At 48.1% G+C, this 19,992-nt stretch overlaps 1 protein-coding gene across 1 annotated transcript in view; it reads right to left on the reverse strand.

The window, feature by feature from the left end:
* The window catches only part of DOP1B (DOP1 leucine zipper like protein B), a 96,907-nt gene that overhangs the window by 2,056 nt on the left and 74,859 nt on the right, over positions 1-19,992 (reverse strand). Inside the window, exons 24-35 of the mRNA XM_029938660.1 lie at positions 19,644-19,699; positions 18,300-18,404; positions 18,145-18,211; positions 16,000-16,144; positions 13,648-13,733; positions 13,360-13,469; positions 13,107-13,253; positions 12,040-12,101; positions 11,400-11,528; positions 4,943-5,079; positions 1,646-1,701; positions 863-1,024 (exon numbers count right to left, since the gene is read on the reverse strand). Of these exons, the coding sequence (XP_029794520.1) occupies positions 863-1,024; positions 1,646-1,701; positions 4,943-5,079; positions 11,400-11,528; positions 12,040-12,101; positions 13,107-13,253; positions 13,360-13,469; positions 13,648-13,733; positions 16,000-16,144; positions 18,145-18,211; positions 18,300-18,404; positions 19,644-19,699 (1,262 nt within the window). The remainder of the gene's footprint in view (positions 1-862; positions 1,025-1,645; positions 1,702-4,942; positions 5,080-11,399; positions 11,529-12,039; positions 12,102-13,106; positions 13,254-13,359; positions 13,470-13,647; positions 13,734-15,999; positions 16,145-18,144; positions 18,212-18,299; positions 18,405-19,643; positions 19,700-19,992) is intronic.

Genomic DNA, 19,992 nt, shown 5'->3' on the forward strand with positions numbered 1-19,992 from the left:
GCAATACCTTCCCCGCTATCAATGTCCTCCACCAGAGTGTAAGTTCGTCACAATCAAGGAGGTGACATGGACTCACATTATCGCCTGAGGCCAGAGCGCACCTCCGGGTGCACTCCCGGGGGAGTGCGTTCTATGGCTTTGGATAGATGCGTAAGGACACGTATCCATCCTCATAGCACCAAACAAAGTAGTTTCAGAGTCCTAAAAATCCTCTGTGTTCTGACCCCCTGCGGTGCGACTCCTGACACGCTTTCTGGCTGTCTCCATAGCTCTGCCTTTTCCAGAGTATCCTGTGGTTGGAATCACACTATTTCAAGCCACTTCGGATTGGCTTTTTTTTACTTTGTAATATGCAGTTGAAAGGAACCCACATTTTAACCACACCACACATTTCTACATGACAACTCTTGCCTCAGGAGGGCAGGACAGAGAGAAGCGGCACTGGGCAGGCGTGAAATTAGACGTGTGTGCAGCTGTGTTAAGCCGACAGGAAATGTAAGCCAATGGGGGCAAAGCGCCCTGGAGACAGCGTGTGCCACTTATTTAATTAAAAACAAACAGACAGAAGAAAGCTACACAAATGCAGTGAGGACTGCTAGTCCGTGGCTCTTGTTTTATAAACACGGAAGAGCAAAACCACCGAAACACATGCATACACAGCAGGAACCCAGCCATCAACACCACTGGGAGGCAAATCCAGAAAACCACAGGTGTTGTCAGCATGCTGACACCTGGTGCCCTGAGTAGGCTTGCGGGCCACCAGAAACCCTCCGTGGCCTTTCCCACTCTGTACAGACCAGGTGAAAGTGCTTGCGAGGCAAGTCACCGTTTCGAGGAGGACACACGGGCTTATCTGACTTACATTTGAAATAACGGCATCTTGTCAGGTGGAAAAGAAAGTGCTGTGTCCAAGAACTTGCAGGCTGACAAATACAAGATGAGCTCACTCTGGGCTATCTCCCCCGGGGAGGGCCCATTGCTGTCAGCAACTGAAACTTTCGTTCTGTTGATTTTGTTACTGTTTCTGAAAATTTGCAAAAAACAAAACAAAACAAAAAAAAACCCCTATTGTTATGAATTCGTTTACATATGCCCCAGTCTGTTTGCCTATGCAGTGTCCCTAAGAAGGGTTTTTCTGTTGCAGAATGGTCGCGGGGTGCCTGGGGGGCTCAGTCGGTTGAGCGTCCGACTTTGGCTCAGGTCATGATCTCACAGCTTTGGATTCTGTGTCTCCCTCTCTCTCTGCCCCTCCCCCGCTCGCACTCTGTCTCTGTCTCAAAAATAAATAAAATATTAAAAAAAAAAAAAAAAGAATGGTGGAATGTCAAGAAAATAAAATTGAGTGTTTGGCGCATCTGGGTGGCTTAGTCGGTTGAGTGCTGATTTCAGCTCAGGTCATGATCTCGCAGTTCGTGGGGTCAAGCCCCGCATCAGGCTCTCTGCCAACAGCTAAGAGCCTGGAGCCTGCTTTGGATTCTATGTCTCCCACTCTTTCTGCCCTTCCCCCTCTCACACACACACACTCTCTCAAAATAAGTAAATAAACGTTAAAAAATTTTTGAAAAATAATATTGATTGTTAGACAATCCTACATCACAAAGTGATGTTCACTCACGTGCAGACAGACCACCCTCACGCAGCTTACCTCAATGACTCATCATCCTCTTTCAAATCTTCTTCAAGCTGTATGAATGTCTGAATCTTAAAAAGAAAACATAATTCAATTTACTATTGGAGAGGGATTAAACCTAGCTTGATGTTTTAAGATTTAGATGTCCATAAAAAATAGTATATAAAGCAAGAGAATCAGCAAAAAGATAACCTGCGGAATAGGAAAAACTATTTGCAAATCAAATATCTGGTAAGGGGTCAATATCCAAAATACATTTAAAAAACTCATACAACTCCATAACAAAAACACTGATCATTCAATTTAAAAATGGGCCAAGGACCCGAATAGGTATTTTCCCAAAGGAGATACCATGGCCAACAGGTACAGATGAAAAGATGCTCAACATCATTAACCATCAGGCAAATGCAAATGCAAACCCCAGTGAGGTGTCACCTCACAGCTGTCAGAAGAACTAGCATCAGAAAGACAAGAGACAACACATGCTGGTGAGTCTGTGGGGCGAAGGGAGCCCTCGGGCACTGCTGGCGGGGACCTAACCGGGGACAGCCCCTCTGGGATGCAGGATGGAGGTTCTTCAAAAAATTAAACATCAGGGCGCCTGGGTGGCTCAGTTGGTTAAATATCTGGCTTTAGCTCAGGTCATGATCTCACGGTTCGTGGGTTCGAGTCCCACGTTGGGCTCTGTGCTGACTGCCAGCTCTGACCCTCCCCTGCTTGCACTCTCTCTCTCTCAAAAAAAAAAAAAAAAGAAACATAAAAAAATAAAAAACAGAACAACTGTATGACCCAGTAATTCCACTTCTGGGAATATACCAGAAGGACACGCAAACACTAGGTTGAAGAGATATACACACACCCATGTCCACTGCGGCACTATTTACAACAGCCAAGACAGGGAATAGTCCAAACGGTCCACTGATGGATGAACGGATAAAGAAAACGCTGTATATGTACATACAGTAGAATATTATTCAGCTTTTATTTTTATTTATTTTTTTAATATTTATTTAATCTTAGAGAGAGAGAGAGAGAGACAAAGCAGGAGTGGGGGAGGGACAGAGAGAGGGACACAGAGTCTGAAGCAGACTCCAGCTCTGAGCTGTCAGCACAGAGCCCGATGCGGGGCTTGAACCCAGGAACTGTGAGATCATGACCTGAGCTGAAGTTGGACGCCCAACCGACTGAGCCACCCAGGCTCCCCTATTCAGCTTTTAAAAGGGAGGAAATCCTGCTATTTGGAACAACACGGATGGAGCTTGACAATATTATAATAAGTGAATTAAGCCAGACAAATACTGTATAATCTCATTTATATATGAAATCTTGAAAAAATCCAAAACAAACCAAATTCATAGAAAAAGAAATCAGGTTTGTAGTTACCCCAGGCATGGGGTGGGGGGAGGGGAAACTGGATGGAGGTGGTCACAAAGCTGGAACCTCCGTTACAAGATAAATGAGTCGTAGGGATGTGAGTACAACATGACAACACTTCGCGATGCTGGAGGCATTTGTGAAGTTAACTGAATCTTATGAGTTCTTATCACATTTTTTTCTTTCTCGATTTTCTTTATCTATTTGAGATGCTGGACAGTAGCTGACCTCATGGAGGTCCTCACTTCACAATACGTTAGTCAAATCACTTTATATATCTTACGGTTATCTGCCAATTATGTCTCAGTAAAATTAGAATAAAGGTTTAAAAAGCAAATAGCCTCAAACAATGCAAATTAGTTGGAACAAGCAGACAATTAAAAGATCAAATTATAGAAAATAAAATATTCTCTGTTTAACCAAGAGCTTTGTGTTACCAACTTAAAAGTTTTCATATAAAATTAGATATATATGAAATAGTAATATTAGTCCTGAAAAAGGAATTTTGAAAATATTCCTAAATATGTATTCAGAATCTTATGACACATCTGTAGGAGTAATTTATAACCAAATGTGGGTAAGGATAAAGAATTAAATGCCCGGAGCATTTTGGAAATGCTACTCTTAAAAGCCTATCCAGAAACTTCTAGCACTTTCTGAGATTAATGGTTATTAATAGCCCTCTCAATAGCATTAAGCTTTCAACCTTAAATATTTCTATATAAGACATGGCTTCAAAGAAACTCACAAGATAAGTATAGGGGGCCTATTACGGAACTCTATTATCAGTGAACATGAACTTCTGGCCACTAAGATCTTCAACTGAAATTTGAAGGATTTAGGACAGATTAGTTTTTGATTAGGAATCTTTAGTTACATGGATTCATGGGATGCTAGGTCACGGTATGTGATGGTATTGTTTTCAGTGATGGGTGTAAACTCTATAATTTCGAATTTAAAGGATTAATCTTCAGATTAGTAAAGTAGAGCCTACAGTAGCTCTGAAACATGATAACCTGACCTCTCCCTCTGACTGGACTTTGACTTCACAATGAGAGAGCATCTCCAACTCACATATTCAGTTGTCCGTGAAAGGACACAAATCTAAAATTCTGAATCTTTTCTCCCCCGAGGCACTTGATCTAACAGAGCTTACCTCGAAACTTTTCTGACTGCAGCTGAAGGCAGATAGTAACTTACAGAGGTTTTTATTTTTATTTATTTTTTTATTTTAGAGAGAGAGCGAGAGGGTACAAGCAGGGGAGAGAGGCAGAGGGAGACAGAATCTCACGCAGAGTCTCTAATGCTCAGCGCAGAGCTGGACGTGGGGCTTGATCCCACAATCCTGGGATCATGACTTGAGCCGAAATCAAGAGTTGGTGACTCAACTGAGCGTCCCAGGTGCCCCACATGTTTCTTGAATTTTATCTTCTCTACTTGTCCAACTGTGGCCAGTTTCTATTCACCGTGCCTTAAAGTTTGATACCTTGTTTATTCAAACCATAAAATTTCCGAGAGATACATTAAATGGCGTTGTCTTAAAAAAAATTCCTATTTAACCAAGACCTGACTTCATGCTACCAACCTGATTGAAAATTTTGCAGAGTAAAAAAAAGAAATTTCGTAGATAAAATTAAAATATATATGAAATAGTTAGGGTGCCGAGTGGCTTAGTCAGTTGAGCATCTGACTTTGGCCCAGGTCATGATCTCATGGTTTACAAGTTCGAGCCCCATAGCAAGCTCAGTGCTAACACCTTAGAACCCAAAACCTGCTTCGAATCTTGTCTCCTTCTATGTCCATGCCCCACTCATACTTTGTCTCTCTTTCTTAAAACTAAATAAACATTAAAGTATATACAAAATAGTATATTATTTCTAAAAAAGCATTTTAAAAAGCACCGACCCCACTTTTAAGAGTTAAGATACTTGTACTTACTAATTCAGAGACCATTATGGGCCACAGTGAAGTCAAATGTTGGGGAGATATTCTTAGCAGCAAAACTCTGAAAAAAAGAAACATCTGAGCAGCAACTATGGATGTCTGTCCAATTCTGAGATTGTCTGTCAGGCGTTCTAAGGAAAGAAGATTTTAAAGATGTCACACAAACATGCAGTTTGGGGTCTCTCATTAGACAAAGAAAAAGCATAAAGCCGTCCTTGCTTTGACATTTAACAACACTGCTGCCTAAGTAATGGGTGCTGGGGGTGTGTTCCTGCCCCGCTAGCTGACCCTCGGTCCTCTTCTCTGTGAACTTGCTGAAGGAAGGGAACCAAGCGGTCCTTACTGCCCTGCCACAGTTGACCCAAAACACCAACTTCTGACCGAAATCAGAAATTCACTGGATGGCCAATGGCCACCACGTTTTCTCCGGAGGATATGAAACACAAGACGCAAGAATCTTGGGGAGTGACGGAGCCACAAGGTCACGGAGGATGACTGAAGCTGACACCACATTCTGGGAGTGAGGGGGGAGAAGTGGAATAAAATAGCTGTTTTCAGTGAAGTTTAGATTTCGTGGCCATGATAAAAACTTTAATTCCTGTAGGAAAAAAGGTGTGAGTTCCTCTAGCCCCTATCGATTTGCCCCACTTCTATACTGAGATAACTGTCTGTAGAATGTATTCATTCCCCTGCATCCCCCGCCCCATAATTTAAGGTTTCTTAGAAACATAACAAATTGCTATAGAAAAGAGCCAAACTATGGTTCATGTTAGTTAAGGTTTATTTGTAGTATCTCAGTAATAAACTCTTGATGTGCACTAGCTTAAGTAGGTTTTAATTTCTTGCCTTTAAAAATACTCTTGGGACGGGCACTGTGGGGTTTAGTCGGTAGAGCTCGGTTTTGGCTCAGGTCATGATCTTGAGGTTGTAAGATCGGGCTCTGTGCTGGGCTGCTCCCTAGGGTTTTTAAATCTTTTATTTAAATTGTTTATCTTATTCTGGCCCGGACACCTGAGGAGGAGAGAAGCCAGAATGCCCAACTTTCAACCTGAACAAGAAAGGACAAGACACCAGTGTGGAAAGGAAACAGAAGTTGGGATTATCAAGAAAGGATTTTAAAGATGTGGTCTAAAAATATTCCAATGATCATTTGCAGACTTTTGAAACAAATGAAAACTAGAAAACGTCAGCAAAGAAACAGGAAACACAAAGAAGAGCCGAATGGAAATTTGAGAACCAAAAAACAAATCACTGGAATAGAAAAGCTCGCTGATGGGCTCAACAGCAGAACGGAGAAGACCGGGAAAGAGGGAAGTTGGAGACAGAACCCATGGAAATTATTGGAATTGAACAAAAGAAAGAAAAAAAGATGGGCGGGCAGCAAGCAGTCTCAGGGACCAAAGGGACAACAAAAGCATTTGTGTCACTGGAGCCCCCACCAAAGAAGGAAAAAGAGTACAGGTTGGAAAAATATTTGAAGAAATAATGACAGACAACTTTCCAAATGCGGTGAAAGATGCAGAAATCTACAGGCAAGAAGCTGAACGAGCTCTAAGAGGGATAGACCGAAGACCTCCAGTTTGGTTACATCATACTACTTCTGAAAACTGAAGCTAAAGACAAAACCCTTGCTAGCGGCCAGGGGGGCGTGCTACACGACCGCGGTCCCCCAGCATCTCCATCCTGCTTTCTGAGGGCTCACTCAGCCGCCGTCCAGAAGCATGCGGTCTTTCTTCCGACGCCCCGTCAGAAGATCAACAGCAGCCTCACGTTACACGTCACAGTGCCTGCATCACTTGCCTCACTACCGAGGCACTTTATCATCTGCCGTCATCACAGGAAGGGTAAGGACAGAACAATAAGATATTCTGAGAGAGGGACCACATTCACGCAACTTTCACTACAGCATATTGTTATAATTGTTGCATTTTCTTCTTGTTGTTGTTAGTCTCCTATGGTGCCTAATTTATGAATGAAACTTTATCTTAGGTATGTATATTATGGCAAAAACCACCGTATAAGCCACATTTGGAACTAGCCATGGTTTCGGGCATCCACCGGGGGTCTTAGAAAGTATCCCCTGTGGAAAAGGGAGCCCACCGTACTGAAAAGGGAACAGTAATTTTTTTAAATGTATTTTTGAGAGACAGAGAGAGACAGCGTGAACAGGGGAGGGTGAGAGAGGGAGATACAAAATCTGAAGCAGGCTCCAGGCTCTGAGCTGTCAGCACACAGCCTGACGAGGGGTTCGAATCTACAAACCATGAGATCATGACCTGAGCCGAAGCCAGACGCTCAACCGATTGAGCCACCCAGGTGCCCCAGGAACAGTAATTCGAATGAGAGCAGATTTCCCTCAGAAAGCACGGAGTCAGAAAGAAGCGGCATGTATTTCAAGTGCAGAAAGAAAAGAACTTTACCCCAGAATTCCATTTCCAGTGAAAAGGTCCTTCTGGAATGAAAGCAGAAGGAAAAAACCCAACCCAGATCAAGAAGGAGGGAGACAGGCCCCACAGAAAACCGAGAACACGTGTGGCCCGCAGATCTGTAGATGTTCTCCAGACAGTAAAGGAACGGTAGCAGCAGGACACATGGAACAGCAAGACAAAAAAGCAACAGAAAGGGTAAATCCATGAGTAAAAATGATGTTCTTTATCTTTTTAAATTATGTGAGACAGGGGTGCCTGGGGGGCTCAGTGGGTTGAACATCCGACATCAGCTCAGGTCACGATCTCGCGGTTCGTGGGTTCGAGCCCTGTGTTGGGCTCTGTGCTGGCAGCTCGGAGCCTGGAGCCTGCTTCAGATTCTGTGTCTCCCTCTCTCTCTCTGACCCTCCCCTGCACCTGTTCTGTCTCTGTCTCAAAAATAAGTGTTAAAAAAATTTTTTTAAATAAATAAATTACATGGGACAGTCGAAGAGGCTTCGGCCGTGGACTGTGCTCTGTGAGACGCCGTCCCAGGCGGAGCTGGGTGTATGGAACACAGAACACTCACTACTATTTGTGCAACTGCTTCGGAGTCTTAATCCATTTCAAAACAGAAAGTGTTATGGAAAAGGTGGTTTGCTCGCGCACACAGACACACACACACACACACACACACAGGGCCCGTTTCATGTTGGTGCTCTGAATAAAAGCTAAAGCCATGAGATGATTCTTTAGCCATGGTCATCTGTTGTAGAAGCACTAACGTTCTTCAACTCTCACACTCCTTCCTTAGCTGATGGATAGAGCCCTCCAAGCCTAAGGAGCGTCTGTGAGCGGAGAACAGGAGGGGGCCCCGAGACACGGTCCCCGCACCACCGTTCCAGGTTGTGGGACCTGGCGCGGGCTGGCCACCTAATCTTGCCGCGCTCGTTTCCCATCTGTGACACCGGAGCAGTCGCCAACTCCACCTACCCACAGGGCACCTACTCAAGGCCACAGCAGATCGCTGGGACCAAAGGGCTCAGGTTTCAGGCCCGGACTTGCCAGTCAGTGGCGATACAACTTTAGGCAGGTGCCACTCTCTCTGAGCAGTGGTGTCCTGATGTAAAAATAGAGCTAATACATACAGGACAAGGAGGAAGACTTAAAAGATGGGACGTTTGCCAACGGGCCACAGTCACCCAGCCTCAAGGGTACAGAGTGCTGCCGCTAGACCCCCTGATGCCCCTGGTCAGGGCCTTTGTTGGGGGTGGTCTCCCGTCAGAGACAAACAGCTCTTTTCCCCTTAAAAAAAAAAGTCCTTGGTTTGGGCTTATCTACAGCTTCTTTCCTGATCAATGTAAGATTTATGCCACTCTGCGCCAAGCTGTGCGGAGCCGCTCGGCTCTCCGCCCTGTGCACACGGACCTCTTCTGGGCTCTGTGATAGAGCCATCAATCAGGGGAAGGGGACTCCAGGGCGGATTCCAGGGGAGAAACGTTAGAAATTCCTGCCTAATTTTAGATTAGGCCTAAACTATTCACCATGGCAGGCACCTTGAAAGCTTCTGGATGTATCTCTTCCCTTGACTGGGGCATCATTGATCCACAGGGGCCAGTCAAGTGTCCCCAGATTATCAGAGAAGGCTCTGAATTCTGTGGCCCCACGCCTCGCAGAGGCTGCGCCCCCTCAACAGTCTTGGGGATGATGACAGTGAAGTGGAAAGTGCTTTGTAAACTGTAAATTAACAAAAGATGAAAGGGGGTGAAAATGCCCATTTTTAAAAACACGGATCATTATTTGAAATGCAGCATTTGAGCTATGCGAAATAGAGGGTATGTGGAGAAATTCCTCCTTCTCTAGGGGCCCCAGACCACCTCCAGATCGGTCAGAACACGCACGCACACTTTGATCTAATACGTACAGTATCACATTGCCTCTCCTCAGCGCTATGGTCTCTTAGAACTGCAGGATGCTTCGAGCCTGCCACGGTCAGACCACCACTGCTTGAGAAAGGCCGTCGTCTGTACTTCTGTTCCACACACATCATACTATCTCTCTAGCTCTCTGGGTCTCACCCCAAATTTTAAAGGCGTGTGTGATGGAAGATGGGGGAGAGAACGAGGTGTTTGCTCTCAGCCTGGAAAGGCTCCAGAAGGACGGCAAGGCGCACTGGGCCAACACGTTCTCCTTTCTAGTTTCCCCCTGTTGCCGCCACTGAAAGTGGACTTGACGCCGTGTTTTCGGACGCTGCCGAGTGTCCGGGGGTGTAGAGCAGCCGCACGGATGCCGCACAGGCACTAGGGGTCCCGTGATCCCTGCTCTCCTTTCTCCCTCCAGATCTTGTGGGGGTGCAGCAGAGCTCGGCTTGGACTCTGCATTCAGCCAAAGTCTTTGGAAGGCTGCCATCACCCTTACTGGCACTCCTGGGCGCCACCTGACCGAGCTGGCCTCCCGTCAGCAATTCCAGAAAGGATTTGCCAGTATCTGAACATTTGTTTTCATGTATTTCAAGTGTCCAGGGCATTAGGATGTGAAAATCTCCTAATGTGCTTCATGTGTTGAAACTATGTCACTTTTGCTGTAAAGATATTTTATTGTTGCAAATATATAGCCATAATTAGTAACTGTAAAGGCTATTAATGTTCTGAACTAAAACAATTAGGGACTTTCACATAGTTAATCAAGTTGGGATGTGGGCTGACAATTATCACTAATATTAAGCGTCATCAGGATGCCTTTGGGAAGAGAACATGCTTTGTGAGCTGATAGAGATTTATAAACATTTTTAAAAATGTTCGTTTATTTTTGAGAGAGAGACACAAGGGAATCCCAAGCAGGCTCTGCACTGTCGGCACAGAGCCCAATGCAGGGCTCGATCTCAGAAACCTCGAGATCACGACCTGAGCTGAAATCAAGAGTCGGATGTTTAACCAGCTGAGCAGGCCAGGTGCCCCCCGGCCTTTTATTAAAGGACCGAGTATGAGACTTGTGTCATAATTCCACCTGCATGCAACCCAAATGCCCTTCAAGTCACGGACCGGGATACTGTTCAGCACTAAGAGGAGCATGCTGTGGAGAAGTACGACGGAGCAGAGGCCTCTGAAGCAGATGACGCAAGCCGAGGAAGCCGGTCTCGAAGGCTGCACCCTATCTAATTACATTTAGGACACTGTGGAAAAGACGAAACCGTACGACCTGCCAGGAACCGGGGAAGGGGAGGGGACGACTCCACAGAGCATGGGGAGCTCTCCGGGAGGAAGAGAATGTTCTGTGTGTTCGACCCACGTGGTGGCTCCTGGACCACACGTGTTTCTCACAATTCATAGAGCTGAGCACCCAAAAGGGTGACTTTTATTGTTTGCAAATTATACCTGAGTAATAAACCGATCCTCAAAGAGGCTTCATACCGTAATTCTAATATTTGTAAAATATACTCATAATATTAATCAAAAATGTCTGTCAAGAATTGTACTAATTTTACTTGATTCCATTTCAGGCTACGAGTCTTAAGGAAAACACATTTTTTTTAAGAATTCTTTCTTATTGTGGAGAAGGGTGAATTTAGACAGAATGCCCATTTCACCATCTCCACATTTTATGAGGAGGAGAAAAATCCGTCAACATCATGTATAACAGATGCAATAATTCATTTTCGAAGCAAAGAACAGAGTGAGTATGAAGCACTGTGCAGGAAAGGTCAGGCCCTTCCCCAAAACCCTGCGCCTTCCCTTGCCGTGGTTAGTGCGGTGCCTCCCGGTATGTCAACAGCCAGAGGGACTGGGCAGGGACAGTGCCGAGAAAGCACTGTCAGACTTTTAGAAATTTCCTAGTGGAAACTAAGAGCATTATAATCACTGATTTTTAAAATAAAGTTTCAGATTGACCAACACATTTCTGGACTGTTCTACCATAACCTCTGCCAAGTGCTCATTTCAACACTTGACCGAGTGGGCCCCTCTGGTGGCCGGCCCCATGTCGGCCAGCGGGGGGGTCCACCAGCCGGAGGGTAGTGGGCTCAGGGAGAGGGGGCGTGGCCTTCTTACCTTGTATCAGAGGAAGATAGAGGTGGTATTGGTCAAGTTCTCCACTGAAGACAGCAAAAGCCTGACGCTTGAGTAGCATCGCTTTCTGCTCAAAACTTGAGAACAGTTTTAAAGAACTGCTCTGCATGTCTACGACAAATACAGCCAGGAAGTTCCGTTTAGTGAGAGAACTGAGGTCAGAGGCAAGCGGTAGGAAATTCACACTAGTGCAATTTCTATCTGTCCTGGTGAAAAAATCGTGATCTTGACTAAGTAATTATGATCTTGTGGTTACTACTCACATATTTATTTGTAAACATAAATAATGTCTTCAATGACCTTTAATGACAGGGCGTTAGGAGAGAGCAGGAGGGACAGACAAGGACTCTGAGTAAATGACAGTGGGTGAAATGATCATTGGTCTGGAAAGTACTCCTCCACTGTAAGGCTGCCAGGAAGGCTGTCAGGGCCTCTGGTCAACAGACTGGAACTGGGGAGGCTCATTCGTTAGTCCTGACATGTTATGTGCATTGCATTGTGGTCTGCAGCTTACATGGCACCAGAAAGATCCAAGTGGGGTTCTGAAACATGTGATAAAAGCCGATTATGATGCACTGGTCCTTTAAAAGTGTGACTTATGTGCCCGTAACGTACAACTTACTCATTAGGTCTTTAAACATGGTTTTCTCGTGAGTCAGGAGATGGTCAATAATGGACTTCCAACTGGATATTAAGAAAAGCAAAATTAAATATGTCAAGGATGATGGTCTGATTAAAGGCATCAAGAAAAGAACATGCCCCTTTTAGATCTAGTAAAGACTTTTCTGAAGGTACTGAAACAACAAATAGTTTCTTTAACAAGGGAAAGTTCTTTGTGTACACACTGAACACAGGCAATAAATTACACGGGAAGGAATGAGTCACGCCCAGCTTACAGTAAACAAATAATGGTTTTGTCAAGAGTTGCCCTTGACTGTGTTCACACAGGATGGTGTTCACACACTTGTGCTGCTGGACATGAGTGGGGAGTAGGGGCCACAGAAACCACTAGTCTTCAAATGGGGTCCCCAGGAGGGGCAACAGGATCTCAAGGTGGAGCCACAGGACTCGGGGTGTCGGGGCGGAGGGTGGGGGGAGGGTAGGTGGGGCAAACTTCAGGCTTTCTGGAAAGCAGACCAGTCTCCGCCCTCTATCCCTGCCGTGAATAATGACAGGTTGGGCCAAAGGGAGAGTCACTGAGTGCTTCAGCTGACCTCCCAGCAAAAGGCACAGGGAGTTCACCTCGCATCTGCGCCTCAGTGGGTCTCTGCCAGCAGAGTGCCTGGCCGGCTGCAGGGTCTCCCTGAGAACCTGTGAGAGCTGAGACATGGGACAAGACACCACAGCGTCACTAGCGGGCTCTGTCATCTTAGCGCTGGTGGAATATTCTGTGACTCCAAGACGCAGCAGTGCTAGACCAGGGGCCGCAGGAACCCTGTTTCGTGCGCTCTAGGGATAATATGTTCCCTTAATTGAGATTCTCTGGAGGAAAAAACGCACCTCTGATTTTTAACACCTGATCTCTCTCCCATGAACACAGTTAGCATGCGAGCTTGTGACAGTGACGTCCCGGGATCTGGGTTGATGCTAACCGCTCCCCTTTCAAGTATGAGAATTAATTATGTAAACCGAAACCCTTTTCCCACTCGAGCACTTGCAGCCCCCTTTTGTCAGGACGGTGTTTCTTACTGTGCACAGCAAGTGTCCATCTGGAAGAAAGCAGGGTCCAAGAATAACTCCAGGACTTCCTTTTTCCAGGCTCGCTTTGTGTAGGCGTAGCCGCTCAGGGAGCTTAGCAGCTGAGCGCCGGCCCGGAAGCTGGGGGCATTGTAGGCACTGGACAGGGGTGGGGAGGGAAGAGGGGGGCAAGGTCAAAGACTACGTGGAGAGAGCCACCTGATGCATTTCCCGCAAGCCGGTGCGCCACCTCCGGGCAGGATACCTGTGATTGCGCAGGTACGGAAACACATAATAGAGCAAGCGGGAGATGAGCGGCACCGCCTTCTCCTTCTCGTCACTGCGATAAACCATGTCCAGGAGAGATGCCAGGACCTACCGGAGCGGGGCCACAGGAAGACAGAAATCCGCTGAAGCTGGCAACAGTGAGAGTCAGTCCTCAGGGTGGATGTCACCCCTCAAGAAAACTCTGGGCTGCACCCTGGGGCCAAGAGCGGCTCCCAAGCTTCCTCGGGCAGCAGGCTCATGGTGGGTCAGTAGGGGGCACGCTCACCTCCGCCAGGAGAGACAGGGCCTGCACGCTGTACACCGACGGAGCGGACGCTGACACCATCGCTGCAGCCGTGCTGGGGGTATCTGCTGACAGAAACACGCATTTGGATTTCAGTCACGAGGGCCGGGCCACCATGCACACCCCAGAAGCATCCCATGGCCGTGTGGACAAGCCCCTCCTTTTACACTGAGTACGTAATGTTCTCCGTTAGCGTGCTCCATTCCAGCAGTAAGCATCCGGGCACTGGGATCAATCCCTTCCTCCCCAGCTCTCTGCTCCAAATCATTCTCAGACATCAACAGCGCCTCGGGTGATCCATCTGACAGCTTGGCCTCTGAGCCCCTGACCTTCTTCTGTCTTCCGACAAGCCTTGACTCCTCACCAGCTCCCTCATTGGTCACCATCACACCCCTGACGTCATCAATTTCCAAACTCTCCATTTCCAGCCTCCTTCTCTGACGACACATTATCTTTCCCAAATCCTCACACAGGCCACCGAACCCTTCAACCCACCACCTTGACTGCCCATCAACTCCTCCAGGTCTGCCCTTCTCTGCCTCCCCACCTGCACACCCCGTCTGCCATCCACCTGGCAAGCGCCCCGGCTCCTGCTGTTCTCTCCCTCTGCGGCACTCACCTGGAAAAATGCAAAGCTGCCAAAACTCAAAGGTTGGCCTATGCAGTTCTATGTAGCTAAATGCTCTGGAGAAAACCAAACCACTATGAGACAGGTCTCACTTTCCCTCATGACCGTGACCCTCAAAAAGGACCTGATGCTACCAGATGGTCCCACCATATGCACCTGGTGGGATGCTGGCTTCCCTGATCGCCAACGTGATTCAGATCCTTCCCCGATTACCATCAATAATACCCTTCCCTTCTCCGCTGGCAACCTCACCTCATATTTCATGGAGAAAATTAATGGAAACAAACAGGAACTCCGCCAGTCTGGCCATGATGAGCAATTAATCTAGAAAATATATATTTCTGTTCTCTGCCTTGTCTCCTGTTTTGATAGACATGTCCCTGGCTCTTAAGGAAGAACAATAATTCCATTTATGACCTCAGCCCTGGCCCCACAGCCATCAAGGGCTTTGCTTTCTAACTATCCTTTCTCTCTGATATTTATTTCTTCCTCTCTGCTGCCCTGTTCTTTTTTTTTCCTTTTTAAAACATTATTTTAAGTTTATTTATTTATTTTAGGAGAGAGAAGGGGGAGAGGAGGAGAGGGGGAGAGAGGGAGGGGGGGAGGGAGGAAGGGAGAAGGAGAGGGAGAGGGAGAGGGAGAGGGAGAGAGAGAGAGAGAGACTGACTCCTATGCAGGCTCCATATTGTCAGTGCAGAGCGTGACACAGGTCTTGAACCCACGAACAGGGAGATCATGATCTGAGCCGAAACCAAGAATCGGACGCTTAACCATCTGAGCCCCACAGGCGCCCCTCTGCTGCACTGGCCTGTTGCCGTACACACATGCGTTGGCACACTCCAATTCAAAAACAAATCAAATACGAGCTTTCTTTGGTCTTTGGTTCTACTTGGTTACTGTCCTATCGACAAGTGAGCTTCAGGGAGTTCTCTGCACTCATGCCTCCTCCTCTTCTCCCAGCCTCTTCTCCACCTACACCAGTGTTCCCACTCCGACGGCTTCCATGTTGTTGAGCCCAGTGGGTCTCCGTCCGACTTGCCTCCGTTTCTCGGCGGCCTTCCACTGTGTTACTCCTCCCTTCTTCTGGAAGCACTCTCATGTTTCCATGACTCTATGCTCTCTTGGTTTTTCTCCAACGCCAGTGACCACTTAAGTGTCTTTACTGGCTCCTTCTCTTTTTCTGACATCTCAAATTTAATACTTGCAAAACCAAGCTCAATTTCCAGTTCCAGAACATTCTTATTTCGGTCTTCTCAATCTCAGTAAGTTGCGTAAGCCAAAAACCAAAGTCATCCTTGACTGTCTTTTTTGTTAACCGCCACACCCAGCCCATCAGCAAGTTCTGTGGACTCCGCATCTACATCAGCCACCTTTCTGCATCGCCTTCCTCCAAGCCAACACTGTCTCTTGCCCACACCATTGCGAAGTCCTTTTAGTTTTTAATTTCCATTTGAGAGAGAGAGAGAGAGAGATAGAGAGAGAGAGAGGGAGAAAGGGGAGAGTATATGTGGGGGAGGGGGAAAGAAGGAGAGAGAGAGACAGAGTGAGAGGGAGAGAGAGAATCTATGCTCAGTACAGAGCCTGCTGCGCCGCTCGATGCCATAACCCTGGGATCATGACCTGAGGTAAAATCAAGAGCCGGCCGCTCAATGGACTGAGCCAGCCAGGCGCCCCAGCGGGCATCATTTCTGACCCTGTATACCTACCACACAAATCTTCCTCGGCATCAGATTCTTCCAGAGAGATCTGAGGCTGGGCCTTCACTTCCAGGTTTCTGCTTAGCCAGCTGGTTTGTTCCAAGGAAGAGCCAGCAATGTTCCCTACAGCTTCTAGGATTTTTTGAGTGACTTCCTGAAAAGAGGAAAGGAAGTTAGCGCAGGAAAAGACCCTGAAATGCCTAAAACCGCGCCATTTAGTAGAAATCTAACATAGGCCACAACTATGAACCACACACATAACGTGAAGTCTTCCAGGAACTATATTAAAGGGTCAAGAAACAAGTTCATAATGTTTAACCTCATATACCCCAAATCTGATCAATGTGTAATCGATAAAAAATTATTAATCAGATTTCACATTCTTTTTTTGCACTAGGACTTTGAAATCTGATGTGTATTTTAGACTACAGCTCATTCAATTCAGAGCTGCCACATTTCAAGTGCTCACGAGCCACACATGGCTAATGGCTACCACACTGGCCATCACGAGCATGTCACAGGGAAACAGGAGGTCACGGCTGCACATTGCTTCTAGTAGACTTGTTTCCCAGCTTCTTCAGGACCATGAGTCCTGGTTAGAATGGCATCTTAACAATATGACAAGAAACAAAATTAACCCAATTAAGTTGACTCGATGAGGGCGAAGTGAGGAACAGCCCGTATCAGTAGAGTCAGTAAAGAATCTGGCCAGGTAGCCAGGACGGAGACAGAAGTGCCGAGCCCGTCTCAAGCCGGCATCATCAAGTCTCGCCAGCAAAGACTGGCTGCACGTCCTTGCCATCTGAGAATGACCAGCCCTGACTGCCACCGTAAGCCTGGTGGCGGGTCGGGCGCGGGGCAAGAGCACTGCCAGTGGGAAGAGGACGCACGTGAGGAAGGAACCTGCGGCGACCTGGGCAGCAGTGTGGTGTGGCCGACGGCCGCAAGAAAGAGAAGAAAAGGGACTGAGGGACAGGAAAGAGGTGGTGGCGTGCCTCAAAGCAGGGGTGAGGAGTTGGGGGTGTCGGGGAGGCTGGGTGTCATGAGACAGGAGTAACCAGAGGGAGCAGGGGTAGGTACACCAGCTGCTGTCACCCAAGTGGCCAAAGCTCCTGCCAGAACGGACAGAGGGAAGGGCCGTGCTGTAGGTTATGGGCCACAAAGCGGTGGCCTTGAGAGGCTAGTCTGGGCTGTGCTGTCCAATTTCTGGTCGTGCAGCGTCAGCTTTGTTCCCTGTAAGCGGAGGCCACGGGAGCCCCGCGGATGGTCTAGGCCTGCCTGTGCTTTCTGCTGTACTCCGGCGGGTCAGCATGGGAACTGGGGAGACCGTCACAAAGGCCGGGGGCCATAACGGGCAGCGGGAGCATCTCCAGGGCCGTAAAGCTGATCCACGTCCCAGTTTAACTCAAACCCGTGGCTCCAAAAGTCCCTCAATCAACGATGCTACTGGCTGCCAACCCGTGACCTCCTGACCCCGTCATTCTATTTGTTGTTGGCATCTTACTCTGCGGTCTCCCTTCTCTCGGGGTGAGTTTCACCTTCACTTTTCAGGCTTTCGGAAGCTTCCCATGAGCAAATGCTGCTTTAGTGAGCAGGGGCAAGAATGGCCTCTAGGACATAAATTCACACACACGGAGCTGTGGTCCTAATGCTCTGGGGGAGGCCTCTCCACCTCGGTCTGTGTGCGGTAGGGAGTGGGGGCATCGGGTCAATCCCTAGAGGACTGCTCAGGTCTCACGCAAGAACTTCGGCAGGAGACCCCAGCCTGGGTCCCTGGAGCCCACTAAAGACAGTGACGGGGGCGGGGGAGGGTGGAGGTGCCTGGGTGGCTCAATCGGTTAAGCGTCTGACTTCGGCTCAGGCCATGATCTCATGGTTCATGAGTTCGAGCCCTGCGTTGGGCTCTGCGCTGACAGCTCAGAGCCTGGAGCCTGCTTCGGATTCTGTGTCGTCTCTCCTGCTCACACACACACTCTCTCTCTCAAAAATAAATAAACATTAAAAAAAAAAAAAGGCAGTGACGAAGGAGATGTGATGAGAGAGGCAGATCTAAGAGCCGGTTCTGCCCAGCGCTGATTCTCCACGAGCACGTCCTCTGAAGGTGGACACTGCTCCCGGAGTGGTGGCCTCTGCTACCGTTTGTCACACACAGACCTGCAGGTCTTTTTGGTCCTTCTTGCTGTCCAGGTTGGGAGTTCTGGTCACAAAGTCGTTCAGCATGCTGTTGAGGGACAAGCGGCGGCTTCAGACGGAGAACGTGGCAGCACACGCCGTGTTCCCGCAGGAAAAGGCAGTGACGGGCAGGATACCTGAGAAGCAGGAAGTAGCCAGGCGGGGCCAGGTTCACCTGCACGGACTCCTTTAACACGCCCAACAACGCAGAAAAGTTCTCTTGCAAGGCCGTTACTGGGAGCCTGTGTTTAGAAAACAGGAAAATCACCCAGCCGTGAGCAAGTCAAAATATACATAACAAGCACATTTTAGGTCCAGGTAGTTGGAAACCGGAGGGCAGGGGGCCTGACTGACCTCTTTGTTCTTTTTTAAATTAAAAGAGGCACAAGCTAAACTTTTGTGTTCCGGCAAGAACTTGGGGAGTCTGGAGCCCAGAAATCCTGCTGCTGACAAGTCAGGTGCTCCCGGTTTCCTGTGTATCAGACAAAAGCCTCGAACCAGAGGACTGTCTGACCCCTTGGGCCGGTCTAGGGCTAACATCCGGCTTCTCCAGTATCGCGGGTAATGGGCGCAGCCATCAGCGCACAAGGTCCCCCATCGGGAAGCTGATCTTTAGGAGTTATGGGGCGGCCGCTAGCACAACAGGCCGCAGCCGGAGGGCCCCAGCTCCAAGTCCTGAGCCACCTCAGCAGAGCCTCTGCAAGAGGAGGAGGATGGAAATCTGCTGCAGCTGCTGACGGCTCAGGGGTCCCTGAGACCACCGTGCCAGACGCGTGCTGGCCTTACAGAGCACAGCAGTGACCGCCAGGATTGACGCGGCCGGCTCCTCTTTAGCTTCTAGAAGAAGGAACTGTAACAACCCTTGTGGGCGAAGCATCAACAGCGGGTTAGAACTTGCCCCGGGCGAGGTGAGCTGCAAGGGGCTTGGCCTGAGAGCTAGGTGAACCGACAGGCTGGGACCTGGTCGTCGGACTGCCTGCCCGTGCAGCTCCCGCCCCACGAGGGGGCTACGTCCCCTACTGCCCCCTCATGACTGCGACAGAGGCGGCCCCGCACGGTGGATCCGGAAAGGCTTCCCTTCCACCTGGGGAACCTGCTTCCAACGCCTCCCTTCGCAGGGACTGAAAACAGACACGAAGCTCAGTAAACCCAGGCAGAAACCATGGGAAAGCTCAGAGGACTCAAAATAACCACTTCTCCTTTTTCTAAGACTTTGACGCTGAACGGCAAGTGCTCAAGGGACAGACAGCAAAGGGACTTTGCGATGTCCAGTTAGATCCCTCGAGGAGGAAAAGGAAGACCCTCAGGGCACTCGTTCTCACCCCTTGGGGAGAAACCAGGACACCTTCAAGATTATTTTCTGCACTAAGGCTCTCCAGTTGGCAAGAAATGTAATTGGCAGTTACATTCATCATCAGTGCACTTGCGTCTGTGCAGTGTGGTTACTGCGACTGAGGAATGTTCGGGAAGGGCTGCCTCACCTCTGGATGAAAGCGTAGCAAAACTGCAACACAGGGACATCTGCGAGGGGCGCCTTCTGAGAAGGAAAGTGAAACCAATCACTCCAAGTTGGTTAGGACAGAAGGTTCAAAAGAATTAGATACAAAACGAAACAAAGTCTATATCCTCACGAAGCAAAGCTTTTTAGCCAGAGTCTTTCAGACGCGAAAGCGCACCTGTAACAAAACATACGCATACTGTAAGGTCCCAAATTATCACCATCCTTCTCCTCAGACGTCAGGGCGAGGCCCCTCCAGGCTTTTAACAAGTATTTGAGGAAAACTTGGCGTCATAACTGAACCTCCCCAAGCAAAACGTTAGTGGCCAAAG

The sequence above is a fragment of the Suricata suricatta genome, chromosome 5 (genome assembly GCF_006229205.1).
Source record: "Suricata suricatta isolate VVHF042 chromosome 5, meerkat_22Aug2017_6uvM2_HiC, whole genome shotgun sequence".
Lineage (NCBI taxonomy): Eukaryota > Metazoa > Chordata > Mammalia > Carnivora > Herpestidae > Suricata > Suricata suricatta.